The following is a 20,530-nucleotide window of genomic DNA, read 5'->3' on the forward strand; positions in this document are numbered from 1 at the left end:
ACGCGCCCGCCTCAGCCCAGGCCTCAGGGCGGGGCGCGGAGACGCGCGAGGCCTGCGGGGAGACCCCGGGCGACGGGGCGGGGGCGGGGCGGAGCCAACGGCGACCTCGGCCCGGACGCTCGCGCCGACCCTCCCGCTCTCGCGAGGCCGCGCGGGCCGCTGGGAAAGGCGGGGGAGGGGCGGAAGGCGGGCCCCGGCGGCCGGCGTCGCCGCAGGAAGCGTAAGGGGCGGGGCCGAGCGCGATTGACGCCGCGAGCCAGCCCATGACGCGCGCGCTCGGGCACGCCGCCGGCCAATGGACGGCGCGGCCTGGCGCGGGGGGCGGGCGCTGGGGCCGAGGGTAGCTTGAGCGCGGCGGCGGCGTTGTTCAGTCAGAGCGAGAACATTCCAGAGGTGAGTCTGGTGGAGGGGTGGCAGCCCCGCGCCCCCCGCCCGGCCCCCCCGCCCCCCCCGCGGGCCGCCGGCTGGGGGGAGGCGCCCCGACGCCGCGGCTCACGGCGCCGTCTCTCGCGCCCGCCAGGTCGCCAGGCCCCGGGCGCTGAAGGGTGTGGACGCCGGACGTCGCTGGGACAGCCCCTCCCCGCTGCTCGGCGGCGCCTGCCCGGCCGCTGCTCGCTGCGCTCCTCCGCCGGCCTCCTCGGACTCGGGTTCGCGCGCCTCACTTCATCCCAGTCCCGGGCGAGCCGCGTTGGGTTTATGTCTTTATTTGACGAAAACGGTGAGTGCGCGGGCGGCGGGCGGCGCGGAGATGGCGGCCGCACAAGATGGCGGCGCGCCGCGTGACCCGCCGCGCGTGTGGCGCAGTTCGGGCGCCGGGCCGGGCGGGACCCTCCGCCGGCGCCGGCCCCCGCGGCCCCGGAGCGCGCGGCCGCCGCGGCTGAGTCAGCCCTGCGGCATTCATGAGTCACCGCCGCGCCGGCGGGGGCGGCCGCGGGCCCGCGCACATGGCGGGGCGGCGGCGGGGCCGCGGGCCGCCCGCCCCGGGAGGACCCGGCCGGCCTGGCGCGGCCTCTGCGCGCGGGGGCTCCGGGGCGGCCTTTCGCGGCCCCGAACGCGTCGCCGCGGGGCGGGAGCGAAGGTTAAGTCAACCGTGGGCGCGGCGGAGGGCGGGGGCGCGGCGCCCCTCGGGCGGCCCGACGCGGCGGCGTTTCAGGTGTGCCGCCCGGCCGGCCCGCGGCGAGGGGGCGCCCGGCCGCCCCGGAAGGAGACGGCGGGCGGGGAGAGGCGGCGAGGAGGGCGGGTGGTGACCCGGGGCGGGGTCTCGTTCCCTCTCGGCGCTGGTCGGGTTCCGGCCGCCCGCGGGCCCGCTGCGGGCAGTTTGTGTCGTCGCTGCCAGAGCCGCATCTCGGGGCGCGGGGGGGCCTGGGTTCCCTGGACTCGGGTGCTTTGTAACCTAGGGTCACTCTCCGGCCGGTTGGGGAGCTGTTTCCCCTGCGGGAGTCTCGTTAAACATGGGGGTTTGTGTGTCCCTCTCCTCTCTCTTTCAGAGCTGTTGCGCAGCCATTGGTACCTGTATTGGGGAAACATAGCATACACGCAAGAAGCTTACAGCCTCAGTGGCGAAAACTTTTTCATGTCAGAGACCGAGAACTCTTGCAGTCGTTTATGTCATCCCTTCTTCTCCAGACAGAAGATACCAAAAAGTTGCAATCAAAGATCTCTTCATCTTATTGATAAGGCCACTAATAAGCCAAAATGTCTGTCAACGTCAACCGCAGCGTGTCAGACCAGTTCTATCGCTACAAGATGCCCCGTTTGATTGCCAAGGTAAGGTTCATTTTCATTTGAGTCTCAGGTTGTAAGTGGTGACCCTAGATCCCTCAGAGTGCGTCTCCTGGAGTAGAGGGCACAATGAAACAGTTTGTTTTTTTTTCAGGTTGAGGGCAAAGGAAATGGAATCAAGACAGTTATAGTCAACATGGTTGACGTTGCAAAGGCGCTTAATCGGCCTCCAACGTGTAAGTAGTTCTTTTTGCTTCTGAATTTTTGATCTGCTAATCTTGTCTGAAGTGTGTGCTAATCATAATCAGCTTAAGGGTTAAGTGGAACTTTGAACTTAAAATCAACTGACATATTGCCATTACACAGAAACTACCCTGGCAGCACATATTTGCTTTAACCTAGTAATTTAGGAAACCTGAGAAGTGCTGGTTATGTATACGCAGATGAATACACTGTAACTACAATCAATTGACATTTTTGCCCAATAGATCCCACCAAATATTTTGGTTGTGAGCTGGGAGCACAGACCCAGTTTGATGTTAAGAATGACCGGTACATTGTCAATGGATCTCATGAGGCGAATAAGCTGCAAGACATGTTGGATGGATTCATTAAAAAATTTGTTCTCTGTCCTGAGTGTGAGAATCCTGAAACAGATCTGGTGAGTGTCACTGGGCTGTTTGTCAATAGAAGGGAAAAAATAGTGCAGCTTTCCTGATTAGTCCTGTGACCGTCATCAGATCATCTTCCTGAATTAGAACTTGATTAGAAGTAAATAACAGCAATCTCAAATTATTAAATTTATTACAGTAGGTGTCATGGGAGGGGGTGGTTTTTAATGTAAAGTTGGTGCTGTTGGATATTTTCACACACTGTTCCTCTCAGAATTTTCCTCATCTGTTATGGATGACATACTTGTTTTTACTCTCTCTGGCAGCATGTCAATCCAAAGAAGCAAACAATAGGTAATTCTTGTAAAGCCTGTGGCTATCGAGGCATGCTTGATACACATCATAAACTCTGCACATTCATTCTCAAAAACCCACCTGGTAAGTCATGATGACCTGTGGGAAACAAAATGGAAGTTTTTGTTGTAGTTAAACTGAATTTATGATCTCTAAACTCTTAGTACTTAAGATGGCTTTGAAAGATGTACCATCGTATGATATACTGTTTTTTGTGTTGTTGGTTTTGTTTTTGTTTTTTTTTTTTTAAGATTTATTTATTTATTTATACAAGCACTGGGTATAGTCAGAAGCTTGGGAGGGTGAGAGAATTCACCAGAGCAGGGAGCAGAGCAGGCAGAAGGACCGAAGTACACTGCTGAGGGGAGCAGCGGGCGGCAGGAAAGGTCTGCGGGCCATGTGGGACCCTCCTCTGGTGGCCGGGGAGCAGCCAGGGATTAAACCAGCGCTGCAGAGGCTGGGAGCAGCTTCGCAACCCAGCGCTCAACTGCTGCGCCACCGGGGAGGCCCTGTATGATATACTGTTAAAAGTGAAAATCTGGCTGGAAAACTACCATATTATCAATTTTTTTTTTTTTTAAATATTTATTTATTATTTATACATGCACTGGGTACAGTCAGAAACGCGGGAGGGTGAGAGAATTCACCAGAGCCAGAGCGGGGAGCAGAGCAGGCAGAAGGACCGAAGTACACTGCTGAGGGGAGCAGCGGGCGGCAGGAGAGGTCTGCGCGCCATGTGGGACCCTCCTCAGGTGGCCAGGGAGCAGCCGGGGATCGAACCGGCGCTGCAGAGGCCGCGGGGAGCTTCGCAACCCAGTGTTCAACTGCTGCGCCACCAGGGAGGCCCTTATCAATTTATTTTTAATGCGCCTTCTTTTAGGATGGTTGATGAAATCGGTGTTATAAAGCAGAATTGTGACAGGATCGTAGCAAGGCATCTACTCTCAGAAGGCTATTTTGTAAGGGCAAGGGGGTGGCTCCTTAAGCCTAGGGAACTTGAGAGTACTGCAAGCAACACTCTGTGCCAGATGATCAAAGCTGTCTGACACAATTTGAGCTTGCTATAGCATGAAAGTCTAACCTATTCCGGTGTTCTCCCCTCCATGAGACGAGCCGTTATCTAGACTTCAACAGCGTTCTAAGTGAGCTGAAGTTGAGATATGCCTGGGTTTAAGTTCCTAAGCAATGAGAGGAGGAGGAGTGTGAGTGATTTGTTTCTAAGGGATCCCCTCTTAATCTTAGTGGATACCACTGATGTTGTGAGGCGTTTCCTTCTTAGCCTGAGTTTCTTACCTTAAGCACAGTCAGTGTATACATTGAGTTGGTGAATTCTTTTGGAATTACAGGTGGTGCGGTAGTTGTGGTTTTCTGGAGAGGGCAGGGTTTACCATGGTATTGAAGGGACAATCCATGGCACTCAATTTTCTTTACAGAGAATAGTGACAGTGGTACAGGAAAGAAAGAAAAGGAAAAGAAAAATAGGAAGGGTAAAGACAAGGAAAACGGCTCCGTGTCCAGCAGTGAGACTCCACCTCCACCGCCGCCCAATGAAATCAGCCCTCCTCCGCACGCTGTGGTGAGTGCAGGCTTGTTGGGGGTGGGGGGGGTTGCCTAGAGTGATGCAAAGTAAATGTATTTGGTTGGGATGGGCAGAAAGAAGGAACCTTATTTTTGTAGAAAAAGAAGTTGGTGTCATTAACTTGATAAGATACAAAATAACTTTTTGCATTTGTAAGTCTGCTCAAGCCTGTTGATTGTGAACAGGAAGAAGAGGAGGATGACGACTGGGGGGAGGACACAACCGAGGAAGCTCAAAGGCGCAGAATGGATGAAATCAGCGACCATGCGAAAGTTCTGACTCTCAGCGATGATCTGGAAAGGACTGTTGAGGAACGAGTCAATATCCTGTTTGATTTTGTTAAGGTAAAACATTTATTTCTGTAACAATTAATGTTTTTGTAACAGCCCAGGCTTGGGCTTTTATTAAATATCTGTCCCTTCAAGGTGAAGAGTTGGCAAGCCTACTTTTACATGCTCATTCAGGGGTTTTTTGGAGCATAATTAAGGGTAACATTAAGGCTGCTGTGATTCCTTTAAAGGCCCTAGATTTGTCATAAATTAGGTAGCAAACAAGGCCACAAAAACAGGGACTCGCGGGTATATCTAGAGCAAAATTTTACTGGAGTATATTTTTCTTTACAGAAAAAGAAAGAAGAAGGCATTATTGATTCATCTGATAAGGAAATTGTTGCTGAAGCAGAAAGACTGGATGTAAAAGCCATGGGCCCTCTTGTTTTGACTGAAGTTCTTTTTAATGAGAAGATTAGAGAACAAATTAAGAAATACAGGCGCCATTTCCTACGAGTAAGCAAATTAGATTTGTAATGAGATTACAGTTCTGACCTTGGGAAGATTTTAACCTCTCAATCATATGTTCCTATTATCTTGGATATGGAGATAATTGATCTACTTAGAAGCATGTCAGTGTCTTAAAAAATGCACGAAAAAAAATGCTGCACGTAGTCTCTTATGTGTAAAATAGTACATCTTAACGTATTGATTGGTTTTTGAGCTGTTACAGGGCCTTAGTCTTACGGAATATTCTTAGGACAGTGAATATATTTGTTAGAATTGTCAATGCAGGACAGCTGAAAAAACTTGTTAATCAAGATAATCTATTTGCAGTTTTGTCACAACAACAAAAAAGCTCAGCGGTACCTCCTTCATGGTTTGGAGTGTGTGGTAGCAATGCATCAAGCTCAGCTCATCTCCAAGATTCCCCATATCTTGAAGGAGATGTATGATGCAGACCTTTTGGAAGAAGAGGTCATCATCAGCTGGTCGGAAAAGGTGGGGAATAAATACATAACAGTATCTGGTCGTTCTAGTAACTTGTCTCTGTTAAATGCAGTTTCTGTGCTTGGCTAGTGTAACTACACGTAGGTGATTTCTACCGTGGCCGTTTCCTAGCAGAGAAACTACTTACCTTCAAAGTTATTTGCTAAATATATGTATCCTGTCAAGGATTCAAGAATCAGAAAAGTGACCCGGTCCTCTGAAAGACTCACTATGGGCAATTACATAAATATCTCAAATTATTTTCTAGATCCTCAAACTAAGAAAGCTGTACTGAACATTTTTTTAGGCCTCTAAGAAATATGTTTCAAAAGAACTTGCCAAAGAGATTCGTGTCAAAGCAGAACCATTTATAAAATGGTTGAAGGAGGCAGAGGAAGAATCTTCTGGTGGCGAAGATGATGATGAAGATGAGAATATTGAGGTAAAAATTGGAGAAAGTGTTGAAACTTGTAGTGGTGGGTGTTTGAGAATTATAAAGTAGTAGTTGGGGGTAATTCCAAACTTAAAATTTCTAGATGTAATAAAGTGCAGCCTTAGTGATTTGAAAAATAATCGTTTATGGGGGACTGTGGTTAGGAAGATCTTTCACCCCCAGACATTATTTTCAAATGTCTTACTTAGCAAAGTAGGGGTTTGGTGCAGGTCAAGTATAGGGCTATGCTGGTGGTCTAAAAATTACAGATAAGGGTATTTAATTTTTAGATTTCGCATACCAGAAATTCACATACAGGTTATGGCTGCATTTAGACCATTTTTTCTTTGCCGACAATTAACTGTTAGTGTTCTTATAAGTAGATTTATTAGGATAAAGGTTTCCAATCAATAAAAACATTTGTTTATCAGGTGGTATATTCGAAGACTGCCAGTGTACCGAAAGTTGAAGCTGTGAAGTCTGACAACAAGGACGATGACATTGATATTGATGCCATTTAAAGGGGTGGGTGCAGCCCAGCTTAACAGTGTAATGCTGCGAATTGTTCTGCATCATCAGCCAGAAGTGCAACATGTATGTGCAAAAGCTGAAATGGCTTAACATCATGCTACACTTTCTACTAAAATTGTATTGCTGTGAGTGGTCTGTAATTAAGCCCAATGAGACATCTAGGGAGTCCATACACATACCAGTGAGCAGATGTAGTTTGCTTATTTATAGCATGTTTGTTTTTGAAAAATTAGTGGTGGACATATTTGGATCACATTTATACAGTTATAAAATAAAGATTTGATTTTGGTCATTCTTCAGATTTTTGGCTCTGAATGACTTAAGCTGAAATAATTGGCTCCTAATAAAAATGTCGCACCATTCTTTAACCTGATAGGATTCTCGGAGCCTGTTAGATTTTGTTAGGTGCTGAGACTGAAGAGGTCTTCGGCAGAATGTAAGCATAAACCTATTTGTTAATACCTTATTCAGCCATTAAGTATAGTACTTTTAAGTCTCAACTCTGGTCCCTTGAATTGGCATTTGGTTGACGTACGTCCTCCCCATGCCAATGTGGACTGATGATCAATTGACAGTGCAACATCTTTATCTTAATAAGAGGTAAAAATGACCTGAGTGTCCTATAAGTAATTTTAAGAGCAGGTTTTGAAACTTGAATTTTTTTTTTCCCAGTTTGTGTACACTTGCCCCAAATTGTAGTGTTTGAACTCATGTGCATCGCACGTTGGATGAGCCAGGGGAAGTACTGCATTAATAGGTAGATATTCTATGTGTATGTAGCTGTTGCTTTGTATTGAGAGAAACTCAGACTTTGGGGTGTGATTAAATAGTAAGCTCTATGGTTTTATTTGGATGCAGGAAAAGGTGCACTTAATCTCTAGCAAAAACATTTTTCAGCTCTTAGGTTTAAAGTATAATTTCATAATGTTTAGACATTGTATATTTCCTTGGGGTTCTTTCATCATTTTACACTTGGACACAGCTTAATGCATTTTAGGTTTGGGTTGCCACCTGGCCAAGATAAGTGTTCATGTCTACAACTTGGTTTTTTGTTGTTGATTTTCAGTGTCTTATTTAAAAAGCTAAAATCACACTTCAGAGTCGGAGCTTATATTTTGATGTGACACTTGGGGTGTTTTTATTTCACATTAAATATACCCAGTCACCAAGAAGTCTGGTAGAGGCCATGGAGTGCAGGTGACCAGTGACCTAGCCCATCTGGGTTAGATTGGGAATAACTTCACTTGGGGATCTCAGCAGTCAGCTGGTCTCAGCTCCATTACCACAGGTTCTGGCGATGTCTGAGACCGCATCTTCAAGGCAAAGGCTCTTGCCTTTGTTCTTACCACGAAAGGTGTGGTGGGAATGCAGACCCCATGTTAGTTTTGTGTGCAGCTGGCTTACATGGTTCCCCTCTGACTCTTAGTGACCCAGCTCATAGACTACAATGAGACCTTAACATGTGTATGTAAAAATTTTTTCACATTGAAATTAGCAAATATTTGATATAATAAACCTTGTTAGCTTGGTATTTTGAGGAATTAAAGTTGAGCGTTTTTACTGGAGAGATACAGATTGGCCTTCAAGCTGCCTTTTGATAAATTTTGATGAGAGTGAAGTGGGAGCCATATAGTTATGTGCTTTGTCTCACCAAAGAGAAGGGGTTTTAGAAAAATTCACATCTTGCCTAGGTTTCAAGTTCTTTGTCAAGGGCCAATTTGCTTTCAGTAATAGAAATTCTGTAGGACGTACTGGTGACCCAAGCTAAGTTGCATTCTGTATAACCCAGTGTCAAGCTAATCAGGTTCAGTTATACGGCCTTTTTCTTTTTAATCTGAAGGAAAAAACCTGTTCAGGGCTTCTAAACACTAAAGAGAAAATTTTGGCTTAAAACCAGTGTTTTGTCTGGTGCCAAACTTGCAATGAAATTCAGATCCACGTATGAATTTTATCCAGAGGCTGTCCTAATAGAGAAACCCTTCACCTTGCTCTATTCGACTGTCTTAAAATTTCTTGTTTTAAACAGTTACGTTAACTTGATTAAAACAATGTTAAAATTCTATTTCGTCTCTGATTTAATAAACTTAGCCCAGGTCTCCATTTTAATAAGATTGGAGCATTGAAATCTGTCCCAGTTAGTTATTGCTGTAGGTTCCTGTCGTTGGGCCCTTGAGCTCAGACAGGCAATGCCGATTACCTTGGGTCATTGACTTCCCCCTTCGGGGACTCATTTGATCATATCCTGAGCAGGTCTGTCTGGCCTCCTGCAGCCCTGGTGGGTGCTGGTGGGGAGGTCGCCATCGGGAGCACGGCCCTGTGTGACTGCAGACAAGCGTCTGGGGGCACGGGGCGGTGGGAGGATTACCAAACAAGTCTTCTCTGAAGTTGATGAGCTGACAGTGTTTGGGTCCTGCAGGTTTGAGAGGGACCCAGTGTAACTCACCTGGTGAGTTGTTGGGATTCAAGGGGCCCCTACTGCTGCCGGCTGCTGCAGTGAACTGAGTACTGACACAAGCCCTTAACCCAGAGATGCCTTGGAAATGGCGGCTGTTCTAAGAGGCAAGTCTAGAAGGGCACTTCTGCTCTATTCTGAGATGTAGGTGCTGATGTCCCAGGGCCACTGTTGCGCCCCTTCAGTGTGCTCTGTGTGGGGAGCTGTGTCCTATGTGCCCCTGTGGCACATGTCCACATGTAACATCTGTCCTCAGTAGCCCATACAGCGGCCATACAGCCCTCGATTCCTAAGGACGATGCACCAGGAATGGAGAAACGTGGGAGATGACTTAGCATAGTTGTGTGCCTCGAGCATGGCCTTTAGGGTGACCCTTTGTGCCCTTGTTCATGAGAAGAGGCGCACTTGGGCCTTCTGTCCACCTCCAGCTAAGATGCTGGGAACTTGAGGTACAGAGACTCCACGGAACCTAGAGCCGCACATGGTGTTGATCTATTAGTTACCGCGGGGCCTGCTTTGTTGGCTTGCTCTGGCTCCCTTGAAGGGGCGTAGTCACTTGGGCCTCCCTGTAAAACTCGCCAGCTGTGCCCGCAGCAGGGATAGCTCCTGTGTGCGACAGCCTAGGGGCCAGTAAAGTGAGGTCATTCCTGACTGGGCCAGGGGAAAATGGCCAGGGAAATGCTGTCTGGAAGAAGGGGTAAAAAAGCCACCTCTGAGTGGCTCTGGACACCTGAAAAAAGGGCTGGTGGTGCAGCGGTTGAGGACTGCTGCAAGGCTGCCCACAGCCTCTACAGCGCCGGTTTGTTCCCCGGCTGCCGACGAGGGTCCCACCAAAAAGGGGGGGGGGGCTCAGGGGCAGCTTCAGGGTGGGGCTTGGCTCTCAGGTGTGCTCAGACCACACCAGGTGGGTGACTGGGTAGGCCTCAGCCCCACTTGGTACTACCTAACGGCTAGCAGTAGCACTTTGTTTGGTTTTTTGGGTTTTTGGTGTTTTTTTTAAAGATTTTATTTATTTACACAAGCACTAGGTACAGTCAGAAGCGCAGGCGGGTGAGAGGATTCACCAGAGCCAGAGCGGGGAGCAGAACGGGCAGACTGACGAAACACTGCTGAGGGGAGCAGTGGGCGTAGCAGGAGAGGTCTGTGTGCCATGTGGGACCCTCACCAGCCAGCTGGGGATCAAGCCAGCGCTACAGAGGCTGTGAGCAGCTTCGCAGCCCAGTGCTCAACTGCTGTGCCACCGGGGAGGCCCAGCAGTAGCACTTTGAATAGTATATGGACTTGACAGGGAGGAAATAAGCCCAGAAAAGAGACCCAAAGTCCCACAGCCACATGCGGACTGGGTGCCCGGGGCTGCCTTAGGTTCAGACTTCAGGTCTCCTACTCTCTGATCAACTTGAGCTGAGTGAGGAAGGTCCTTGGGGTGGTTAAAAATGGGGGATGACTAGCAGCTGGCAGGGGACTGTAGCCTTGTGAGGTGATAATCTACAGGGTCCCAGAGAGGGCAGTGTCACCCCCTGCCTCCCCATGGTCTGCCTTAGGCCTTGGGCCAGTTTGCCTCACTTGAATTTGACCACACCCAAAGGTGCTCCCAGACCAAAGTAGACAGGAGTGGGACTTGCAGAGGAGAGAACATTGGGCAACTTCTCAGGAGGAGGAGGGAGCATACCCAGGAGTGGAGACTTCTGTAGTGGATGCCTTGATGTTGGGGGTACGAGGCTGGGGGGAGGCAACAGGGCTCCTGCATAGAGGCCTGAGGAGGGAAGCCTACAGGCTGCAAGGATGGGATTACTCTTAAAGCCTGGGGGGGGGGCACGAGGGACAGTGCTGTTAGAAGCCAAGAGTGGGGGAAGGTTGTCAGGTGCCTTGGGGATCACTGGTCAGATGACAGCGCGGTTCACCCTGGGGAGGCTGGGATCACCAAGCTGGGCATACCTGCCGAGGGCCTTGTACTCCAGATTGGCAGGTCTGGGGCAGGCAGAACTGGGTACGCAGGTGCAGAGAGACTTGAGCACAATGTGCTTGGGGCTTGGTGTAGAGGGTGGGCCCCAGCGGGGGGTCTTGGGAGATTCTGACCGAATGGTGTCCAGGCCCATAGTCTGGTTTGGGCCTCGCACTGCAGGAGAAGGTGCGGTGGGCCTCGAGCTGGAGTGTCAGTTGTGTTCTTTTGATGACAAAATGCCCAGTAACCCTTAAAACGTGAACTTGAGGGAAGGGTGGGGTTTTGAGGATTCACATGGGGGAATTGGGACCCTCCCTGTCCAGGCCTTGCGCAGGCCGGGGGGACACGCAGGTGCAGCCTGTGGGCACAGTGCCTGAACAAGGCGACTTCCTCTGGGGCAGCTTGCTGAGTGTCTACACCTCATGCTACCCCTAAGCCTCCTGGTCCTCTGGAACTGCCCTCAAGCTTTAGCCTCAGGATGTGGCTTTCCCATAATTCCCTGTAGCCACCCAGCTTCTGTCCTGCTAGGTGCGCAGTTCTCACTCCCCCAGCGCGGATTCCTCGGTTAGGCCTGGCAGGCCCATGGTCCTCTGCGTGCCTTTGGGTTGGTTGGTTCATTTTCAGGGGCAGTGAACCCTGGGGCCCCCAACCAACTGCCCGAGGGCGGGCGGGTGTCGGGATTCAAGAGGTGACAGGAATGCTTCCTAAGGGCTTGTGATTGGGGTGACAGAAAACCCTGCACTTGGAGACCCCACAACACATTCCTTTCACTGGAACCTGTTCTGTAGTTCGCCTTTCGGGCATTGTCCAGCAGCTGCCTCGTCCCAGCCCGGGCAACAACACGGGGCTGCCTGTGAGCTTCCGGTTACTGCAGGGGGGTAGGATGGGCCCTGACTCGGGGTCTCAAGGGCTGATGGGGCAGTGCGCTTTGCTTTCAGGAAGCCGCTAGAACTTACCTGATGGGAGCTGTGGGCGCTGAAAGGCGGTAGGAGGTGGTCTCCTGAGGGGACAGTGGGAGAGTCAGAACGTCCTCTGGGCCGCAGGGCGCCCAAGTGGCCCTGCCCAACAGACGCCGCCTCTTGTGTGAAGGGAAAAGACTGGCCAGCCCCAGCCCCGTGTAGACTCTGGACACCCACCCACACCCGGAGCCCCTGGATCGGACCCTCGTCCCAGTGCACCCCACCCAGTTCAGCTCAACCAAATCAACACAGATTCTAACTGTGAGCAACTGGTGTGGGGCCGTGATCAGGGGCGCTGAAGGTCAGAACTTCTAAACTGGGGGAAATGGCCTGAAGTGTGGTCACACTTGGGAAAGGAAGCGAAGGTGAAAAGGAAAACTAAAAAACGTTTCAGGAGTGTAACAGCATTTGAAGGCAGATAAAGTTGGATTCTAAAAAAATAACATTCTTTACATTTGAAGAATAAATACATTAAAGATCACGGAACAACCGCTTAATAAGTGAGTGGATAGATGGGGCCCGCCCGAGGCCTGGGGGGTGGAGGACAGGAACAAAAACCAGATTTGGACAGGCGAGATTTCCCTGTAAAAGTAAAATTGGGTTTTATTTTTATTGCAGTTGCTAGCTCGCAGCACTGTACATGGTTTAGAGAGGCTCACACCAAACCCCGGCCAGGGCAGCCAAGTTCCCCAAGGGCCACGGTGCCCGTCCTAGTTCGCTTGTGTGAACACCAGGTGCCGGAGACCCATTTCGGGCCTGAGTGAGTGCAATTGCTCTGAAGGCCCCAGCCGGTAAAAGACAACTCACTCTGCAGAAATTGCATTTTTAATGCATTGCTCCACTCGCCAAAAGCACAAGGAAATGTCACAAGCAAATAGGGAACTTGAACTGGAAGAGAGAACCTGGAGGAGGAAACAGCAGAGACTCCGCGGCCCTTAAGGGGAGCGCCCAGGCACAGGCTGCACCGTCGCCACCAACGAGCCAGGGTGGCACCTGTGCCCGCAGTAACTAGGGCCCTGGGAGGCAAGCAGACCTAGGAGTGACCCCTGTGGCTCCCTGAGGGGCCAGCCTCCTCCAGGGCCCCAGGCTGGCCCCGGCTTAATCCCACGAATAAGTCCCTCCAAATACAAGGTCGCAGAAGAGCATGACCGGCAGTAAGGACAGGCGGTGAGGAGAGCTTCCCAGGGGCATCCCCCGCTCCTGGGTGCTCCTCGGTTACATATATATAAAATTTTTCTGGTTTTAAGTGTGTGGAAATGAATGCCCGGTTGGTTTTCTTTGTTGGTTTCTGTAACAATGAAACAATCAGGGATGCCCAGGGCCTATTAAAACACAACTTGAAGAAACAAAACAGTTGCAACTTCTGGTTAAGAATTGTGGGTTGAGGGCCTCCCCTGGTGGGGCAGAGCCTCTGCAGAGCCAGTTCAATCCCCAGCCGCCGGCAAGGGTCCCACATGGAGCTCACAGACCTCTCCTGTCTTGCCCGCTGCTCCCCTCAGCAGTGTACTTCGTCAGTCTGCCTGCTCTGCTCCCTGCTCTGGCTCTGGTGAATCCTCTCACCCTCCCACACTTCTGCCTGTACCCAGTGCTTGTATAAATAAAAAAATCTTTAAAAAATTAATTAAAAAAAAAAATTGTGGGTTGAACCTGAGCAAACCCAAATCCCTCCCAAAACTGAACTAAAACGTCAGTAAAGTCTGTCTTTAAAATGCAGACAGGGGCCTGCCCTGGTGGTGCAGGCGGTTGAGCACTGCACTGTGAAGCTGTCCGCAGCCTCTGCAGCACGCGTTCAATCCCGGCCGGCTGGCGAGAAATCCCACATGGCGCGGCAGACCTCTCCTGTCTCGCCCGCTGCTCCCCTCAGCAGTGTATTTCGGTCCTTCTGCCTGTTCTGCTCCCCGCTCTGGCTCTGGTGAATCCTCTCACCCTCCCGCGCATCTGGCCTGTACTCTGGTTCTTGTATGAATGAATGAATGAATGAATAAATAAATCTTTTTTAAAAAGAAATAAAATGCAGACGGTTCTAAGCCAATCTCAGGTAGAAGGCAGCACCTAGGCAACAACTGCTTTTGCTGAATCTGATGCGACAGCCCCAGAGCCCGAGCCAGCTGACAGCTTACAACTTCCAGAGGACTTGGGTGGGGAATTGCTGTTCATTCTTTTTTGTTTTTGTTTTTTGTTTTTTAAAGATTTTTTTTTTATTATTTATGCTGTTCATTTTTGGTTAGTTTCAGTTACGAGCAAAGAGTGGTAGTCTTGGTCATCTTCCAGCTGGCCATGGGACAGTAACTGGAAGGAACTGAGATGCTGTAGAAATGAGCACCAAATTGTGGGCGAAAGGGCACAAGGCCTCCAGTTCCAGCCATCAGTGCCACATGCTCCTTTGTGCTTGGGGTCCGAGCCATCCAGACGACGAGCGCCATTGCGTGCCCCTCTTCAGGCTGAATGAGAGAATATTTTCTCGTTTTCAGAAAAATACTTGAAAAAATATTGGCTGAAAACTTTCAAAGTAAAGGATAGACATGAGCCTCGACAAACTCCAATAAAGTAAGCTCAGAGGGAGCCACACTGAGACAGCTTACAAGCAAAGAGAATTTTTTTTTTAAGATTTATTTGTTCATACAAGAACTGGGGTACAGGCCAGAGGTGCGGGATGAGAGGATTCACCAGAGACAGAGTGGGGAGCAGAACAGGCGGATCCACTGAAATCCACTGCTGAGGAGAACAGCAGGGAGACAGGAGAGGTCTGCTGCACCATGTGGGTAGCTCCCCGGCCGGGGGTCAGACTTGTGCTGCAGTAGTTGTGAATAGCTTCACGGTGCTGCGTCTTAACCCCTTGCACCACAGGGGAGGCCCCGCAAAGAGAATCTTGAAGGCAGCAGGAAAGAAGCAATTTGTCACATGCAGGTATCTTACTGAGAAGATACTCAAGGGTCTCATCAGAAACCTCAAAGGCCAAGAGGCAGTGGGTTGACACATTCAAAGCGCTGAAAGGAAAGTCAGCCAAGAATAACATTAGGGCCTCCCGGGTGGCCCAGGGGTCAGTCTCAGGCTGTCACTGCTGGGGCCTGAGTTCAACCCCCGGCCAGGGAGCTGCCCCACAGCAGACCTCTCCTGTCTCCCCACTGCTCCCTTAAGCAGTGGATTTCAGTGGATCCACCTGTTCTGCTCCCTACTCTGGGGAGTCCTCTCACCCCCGCACCTCTGCCTATACCCAAGTTCTATACAAGAATAAAATCTTAAAACTATATATATGTCGTTCCTTAACAACAAACACTTAAACTTACAATGCACTGTTACTCCAAATTTAAAAAAATTCTATTATCACAACTGTCCTTTCAGGGTGAGGGAGGGACTGGGGCACCCTCTGGTAAAAGGTGAGATTTGCTGCCACTACACCCGCCCTGCAAGAGCCACTCCAGGGTCTGCAGGTGAAAGGAAAGGGCACGGGGCCGTGGCCCGGCATGAAGAAACAAAGGTCCTGGTGGTGGCAGATCCGTGGGAGATCGTTGAAGCTAGTGCTGTTGCATCAAAGGTTTATCAGTTTTCTACATAATTTGAGAGAATAATGCATTAAAAAATAATTACTAATCTAAAAGTATTGTAGCTGGTTTTCAGCTCCACGTTTTATTTTCCACATAATTTAAGAGACTAATGCATTGAAAAGAATCACTTGTTGATGTCCAGGCACACACTAGGTGCAGGTGCGGCTTTGTGAAAGGACAGCAGTCATCTTTCAGGACTGATCTGAAATGAAAACATTCACTCCTGACCACTTGATTTAAAAAAAAAAAAAAAGGCAATTTTGTGACAACTGAGCAGTAAAGGTGCAGTTTTTGTCTGTTAATGAAATTACTCTGGTAGGAATTCTAATGAGTGTCATCACTTTAGGGTGTTAAGCACAATCCCCATGTAACCACGCAGAAAACAGCTATAGAATATCTACAAAAGGAACTGAGAACATCTAAGTGTGGAAAATGAATGAAATGCAAAAAGTGACAGTAATGCACTTTGTCCCAGTATAGTCAGGGACAAAACTGTAATATTAGAAAAGAGCACACTGTCAAAAGTCAGCCTTTAATCACCAGTAGTTATTTTAAATGTAGAAGAGTAAATTCCCAATCAAAAGAGTTTGACCAAGTGGATAGAAAAACAGAGGGTCCAGTGTGATCTGTGTATAAGAGACTCACTTGAGACCCAAACGGAAATTGAAGGTGAAAGGAAGGAAGGGAAAAGTTACTCTACACTAATAGTGGCCCTGGGGCCTCCCTGATGGCGCAGGGGGTTAAGCACAGCTCTATGACGCTGTCCGCAGCCTCTGCAGCACGAGTTCGATCCCCGGCCAGGGAACAACCCACATGGCGCCGCAGATCTCTCCTGTCTCGCCCGCTGCTCCCCTCAGCAGTGTATTTCAGTCAATCTGCCTGTTCTGTTCCCCGCTCTGTCTCTGACTCCTCTCATTCCCCACACCTCTGGCCTGTACCCCAGTTCTTGTATGCATAAATAAATAAAATCTTTGAAGAAAAAAATAACAGGAGTAGACACCCTGGAGAAGGCTTTATGCTGGAACATAAACAAGGAGAAAGACCTACAGGAGGTTTCACTCATGTGAGATATAAAAAAGCAAAACCAAGGAACAGGCGAAACTAAACTAAAGACCTAGAAATCTGACAGCAGGACTGAGGTCCCTAGAGGGAGGCCAGGAGGTGGGAGCACAGGGCAGGGCGAGGGCTGTGGCTGCTTGGTGGCGGGAGTGCATGGCGGATACACCTGAGGGGGTGTGAAAATATCCTCCCAATCACATCCAGTGTTGTAAACCAACGTGACCGCCATAGGAAAAATTATTTTTTATTTTTTATTTTTTGTTTTAAAGATTTGTTTATTTATGCATACAAGAACTGGGTCCAGCCCAGCGGTATCAGAGGGGAGTGAGAGGACTCCCCAGAGACAGAGTGGGGATCAGAACAGGCGGATCCACTGAAACCCACTGCTGAGGGGAGCAGCGGGGTGACAGGAGGGGTCTGCTGCGCCATGTGGGCAGCTCCCTGGCCAGGGACTGAACTCGTGCTGCATAGGCTACAGACAGCCCCACAAGTTGCGTCTTAACCCCTTGCTCCACCAGGGAGGCCCCTCCATTTCTTTTTTTTTTAATTTAAAAAGAAATAAACAGGTGGACCTCCCCTGGTGGCGCAGCGGTTGAGCGCTGGGTTGCGAAGCTGCCTGCAGCCTCTGCAGCGCCAGTTCTATCCCCGGCTGCTCCCCGGCCACGGAGGAGGGTCCCACATGGCACGCAGACCTCTCCTGCCGCCCGCTGCTCCCCTCAGCAGTGTGCTTCGGTCCTTCTGTTATAGGACAGGGAGAGGGGCAGCCCAAACTCCGCAAACCTGCCTATTCTACATGGGTTCTGCCATCCGCCGCATCAACACAAAACATAGGAGACTTTAATGGGAAGGAACTTTAATAAAACTAGGAAACAATACAGGTAAGGCAAAGAGTCTAGTTTCTAAATGAAGCACCCACAGTTACCCGTCCCCTCGTGGGTAAAAGTCCATCCATATGGGATCGGCCCAGAACAAGGCCCCAAAGCCTGCCACAAGTCTAAAGCATCTTCCAGTGGGGACCCACAGCAAAGGGTCAGAAATAACCAGACAAGCCCGGAAGGAAAAGAGCAAAATCAACATCAAGATAAAAGCTACCATGGTCACCTCCCCACGGGTCTCACCCACATCTGTGTCACCCCGTCCACGACCAAAAGACAAGCGCAGTTTCTTTACGTGTCTCTAGGCTCCACGCGCCTCCTCCAGGTCTCCTGGCTCCATCCTGCTCCTTCCTCAGTCTCTTCTGCAGCTTCTCCTCTTCCTGCTCAGCTCCACCCTCCCTTGGGTGGGGCAGGGACCTCCCCCTTTCCTGGGGACCACCCTGTTGCACTTCTGCCTGTTCTGCTCCCCGCTCTGGCTCTGGTGAATTCTCTCACCCGCCCGCTCTTCTGACTGTGCCCAGTGCTTGTATAAATAAATAAACAAATCTTTAACCAAAAAAGAAAGGAAGGAAGGGAGGGAGGGAGGGAGGGAGGGAGGAAGGAGAAACAGGCAGGAAAGATTAGTACCTAGAACATGTAAGAAATTCCTGAGCGGGACTAGGGCTGACAACACAAAGTAACCCCACACGTGTGCACACCGTCTCCGGGACCTGCTCACCAGCTGATGGATATTTGGATTCTTTCCCAATTTTGTACAATTATGAATAAAACTGCTCTGTCATCCACAGACAAGATCTTGCTGGGACACGTCTCCACTCTCTGGCAGGTTCCTGGGGTGGAGTGGTGCCGGCATAGCGCACGTCCCCCTCTGGAGGACTGTGAGGCACAGCTGCTGTCCCGCCTGATGTTCCCACCAGCAGTGCGTGCCCCAGGGCCAGTGTCGCCACGTCCCCGCCCACCTGTGGCCCCAGCCAGTGTCCTGGGGTGGCCACAGCCAGTACACGCCCAGCACCTGGACAGCAGGACGTGCCCCTGTGGTTCTGGAGCCCTGCTCTGTGCCTGGGTCCCTCCCCTCTCTGAGTGCGTCTTGCTCTCAAGGCTTCCAGAGTCTCCTATTTTTTTTAAAGATTTATTTCCCAAAGATGTATTTATTTATGCATACAAGAGCTGGGGTACAGGCCAGAGGTGTGGGGGGTGAGAAGGTTCACAGTATCAGAGTGGGGAGCAGAACAGGTGAATCCACTGAGATCCACTGCTGAGGAGACAGGAGAGGTCTGCTGCGCCAGGTGGGTAGCTCCCTGGCCAGGGATCGAACTCATGCTGCAGAGGCTGTGGACAGCTTCATAGGTCGTGTCTTAACCCTTGTGTCACCAGGGAGGGCCCTTTTATTTTTTTAAAGATTTTTGCATACAAGGACAGGGGTGCAGGCCAGAGGTGTGGGGAGGTGACAGAACTCACCAGAGTGGGGAGCAGAACAGGCAGAAGGACCGAAATACACTGCTGAGGGGAGCAGCGAGGAGACAGGAGAGGTCTGCACGCTGTGGGGCTGCTCCCTGGCCGGGGATCGCACTCAGGCCATGGTGGTGACCTCCTGAGACTAACCCCTGGGCCACCAGGGAAGCCCAATAATGCTTTCTTATATCCCACAAGTTTTCATGTGTAAAATCATCATTGTTTTGGGCCTCCCTGGTGGCGCAGGGAATAGTCTCAGAGCTATGAAGCTATGGGCAGCCACTGAGGCCTGAGTTCGGTCCCCGTCAGGGAGCTACCCACAGGGCGCAGCAGACCTCTCCTGTCTCTCCACTGCTCCCCTCAGCAGTGGGTCTCAGTGGATCTGCCTGTTCTGCTCCCCACTCTGTCTCTGGGGGGTCCTCTCACCACTGCACCTCTGGCCTGTACCCCAGTTCTTGTGTGCATAAATAAATCTCTAAAAAATAAAATCATCATTGTTCAATTCTCATTTTTTTCTCCATTTTCTTGACCTATAAATGATCTGAGTATACGCATGTATAGGTTTCTGACTTTAGGGTGTTTTAGAAAGTTTTGGGGATTTGTCGCTGTTCTCATGTTTGCTTGCTCGCCTTCAGTGTACCGTTGGGAGTCTGCGCTCACAGAATCTCTCCGGGGCTTCGCGGTGTCAGAGGCCTGTTCTGCTTATTAACATTCAGGCTCATCAGTTACTCATCCCACTTGGACACGTCACACGCCCCGAGTCATCGCTCTCCTGCCCTCCTCGTGAAAGAAGGCTTTGAGCTGGCAGCCCCCGGGGGAGGGCGTGGAGGTGGGACCCAGGACTGACTCAGGCCAGCCCGGGCAGCTCTGCAGGGAGCAGAATCTTATTGCAACCGCTGAGCAAGCCCGTTCTGCCTGGCCCGTCCGGCTCCTGAGCCGCCCCTATGAGGTCAGGGATTTATCAAGATGAAAGGATCAGCCTTGGAGGATTTCACTTTCTGCTTCTGCCTTGTCTTTGACCTGGAATGGGTCAAATCTTTTTGGTATACGGTAGCAAATATTTTCCAAGTGCAGCCACGACAGCTGCTTACCCAGCTGACGTGTGCTGGGAGCATGATGCTCCATCAGAGCCACGGCGATCGGCTCGAGAACACCTCTGTTCCCTGCTTTGTCCCCAGTGCTCCAAACACGCTTGGGGCAGGGGAGGGTGGGCAGGGTCTCTGACAAGGTCAGGTGCCAGGCAAGGTGGCCGCTCCCTGGCTACTTCCTGTGTGGAAGTCACGAGGAGGGACAGGACACTGTCAATTGCTGTTACATACACCCTAGTCACTACTTTTAAGATAAAATGAAATCCACTACCGGCATAGGAAGAATCGCCCTCCTTTCTTTAAAAAACACATAAATCGGGGCCTCCCTCATGGTGCAAGTGTTGAAGTCTCAGTATTATCAAGCTATCGGCAGCCACTACGGCCTGAGTCCGACCCCCAGCCAGGGAGTTGACCCACAGGGCACAGCAGAACTCTCCTGTCTCTTCGCTGCCCCCTCAGCAGTGGATTTCAGTAGATCCACCTGTCCTGCCCCCATTCTGTCTCTGCTGAGTCCTCTCACCCCCCATACCTCTGACCTACACCCCAGTTCTTTCATGGATAAACAAATTTTTTTTTTAAAGATTTTATTTATGCATACAAGAGCTGGGGTACAGGCTAGAGATGTGGGAGGTGAGAGGATTCACCAGAGAACAGAGTGGGGAGCAGAAC

At 50.5% G+C, this 20,530-nt stretch overlaps 1 protein-coding gene and 2 non-coding genes across 5 annotated transcripts; all 3 read left to right on the forward strand.

Moving 5' to 3' along the window:
* The first annotated feature begins 339 nt into the window (after positions 1–339).
* EIF5 (eukaryotic translation initiation factor 5) lies at positions 340–6,788 on the forward strand. 3 transcript variants are annotated; one of them, XM_037504060.1, is made up of 12 exons: positions 340–393; positions 521–718; positions 1,488–1,767; positions 1,877–1,958; positions 2,211–2,383; positions 2,660–2,771; positions 4,121–4,263; positions 4,452–4,610; positions 4,890–5,051; positions 5,373–5,537; positions 5,833–5,967; positions 6,390–6,788. In XM_037504060.1, exons 3-12 carry the CDS (start codon positions 1,696–1,698, stop codon positions 6,477–6,479), a joined length of 1,293 nt encoding a protein of 430 aa, XP_037359957.1. In that variant the 5' UTR covers positions 340–393; positions 521–718; positions 1,488–1,695; the 3' UTR covers positions 6,480–6,788. The 3 variants fall into 3 exon arrangements, with proteins under 3 accessions (XP_037359957.1, XP_037359959.1, XP_037359958.1); XM_037504062.2 differs by lacking the exons at positions 340–393; positions 521–718 and adding an exon at positions 1,055–1,078; XM_037504061.2 differs by lacking the exons at positions 340–393; positions 521–718 and adding an exon at positions 1,131–1,153.
* Positions 3,697–3,822, forward strand: LOC119239651 (small nucleolar RNA SNORA28). Its single transcript, XR_005123929.1, has one exon. It is a non-coding gene; the product is annotated as a small nucleolar RNA SNORA28 (small nucleolar RNA).
* An 8,766-nt stretch (positions 6,789–15,554) lies between the features above and the next one.
* LOC119239677 (small nucleolar RNA SNORD2) lies at positions 15,555–15,620 on the forward strand. The gene has a single exon (XR_005123953.1). It is a non-coding gene; the product is annotated as a small nucleolar RNA SNORD2 (small nucleolar RNA).
* The last annotated feature ends 4,910 nt before the right edge of the window (positions 15,621–20,530 follow it).

This window comes from Talpa occidentalis, unplaced genomic scaffold (assembly GCF_014898055.3).
Source record: "Talpa occidentalis isolate TD23 unplaced genomic scaffold, MPIMG_talOcc4v2.1 talOcc4.11, whole genome shotgun sequence".
NCBI lineage: Eukaryota > Metazoa > Chordata > Mammalia > Eulipotyphla > Talpidae > Talpa > Talpa occidentalis.

Coding starts and splice junctions, on each gene's coding strand:
- EIF5 (XM_037504060.1), top strand. CDS start 1,696: ATGTCTGTCAACGTCAACCGCAGCGTGTCAGACCAGTTCTATCGCTAC. Junction 4,264..4,451: donor GCCCTCCTCCGCACGCTGTG/GTGAGTGCAGGC, acceptor GATTGTGAACAG/GAAGAAGAGGAGGATGACGA. Junction 4,611..4,889: donor TCCTGTTTGATTTTGTTAAG/GTAAAACATTTA, acceptor TTTTCTTTACAG/AAAAAGAAAGAAGAAGGCAT.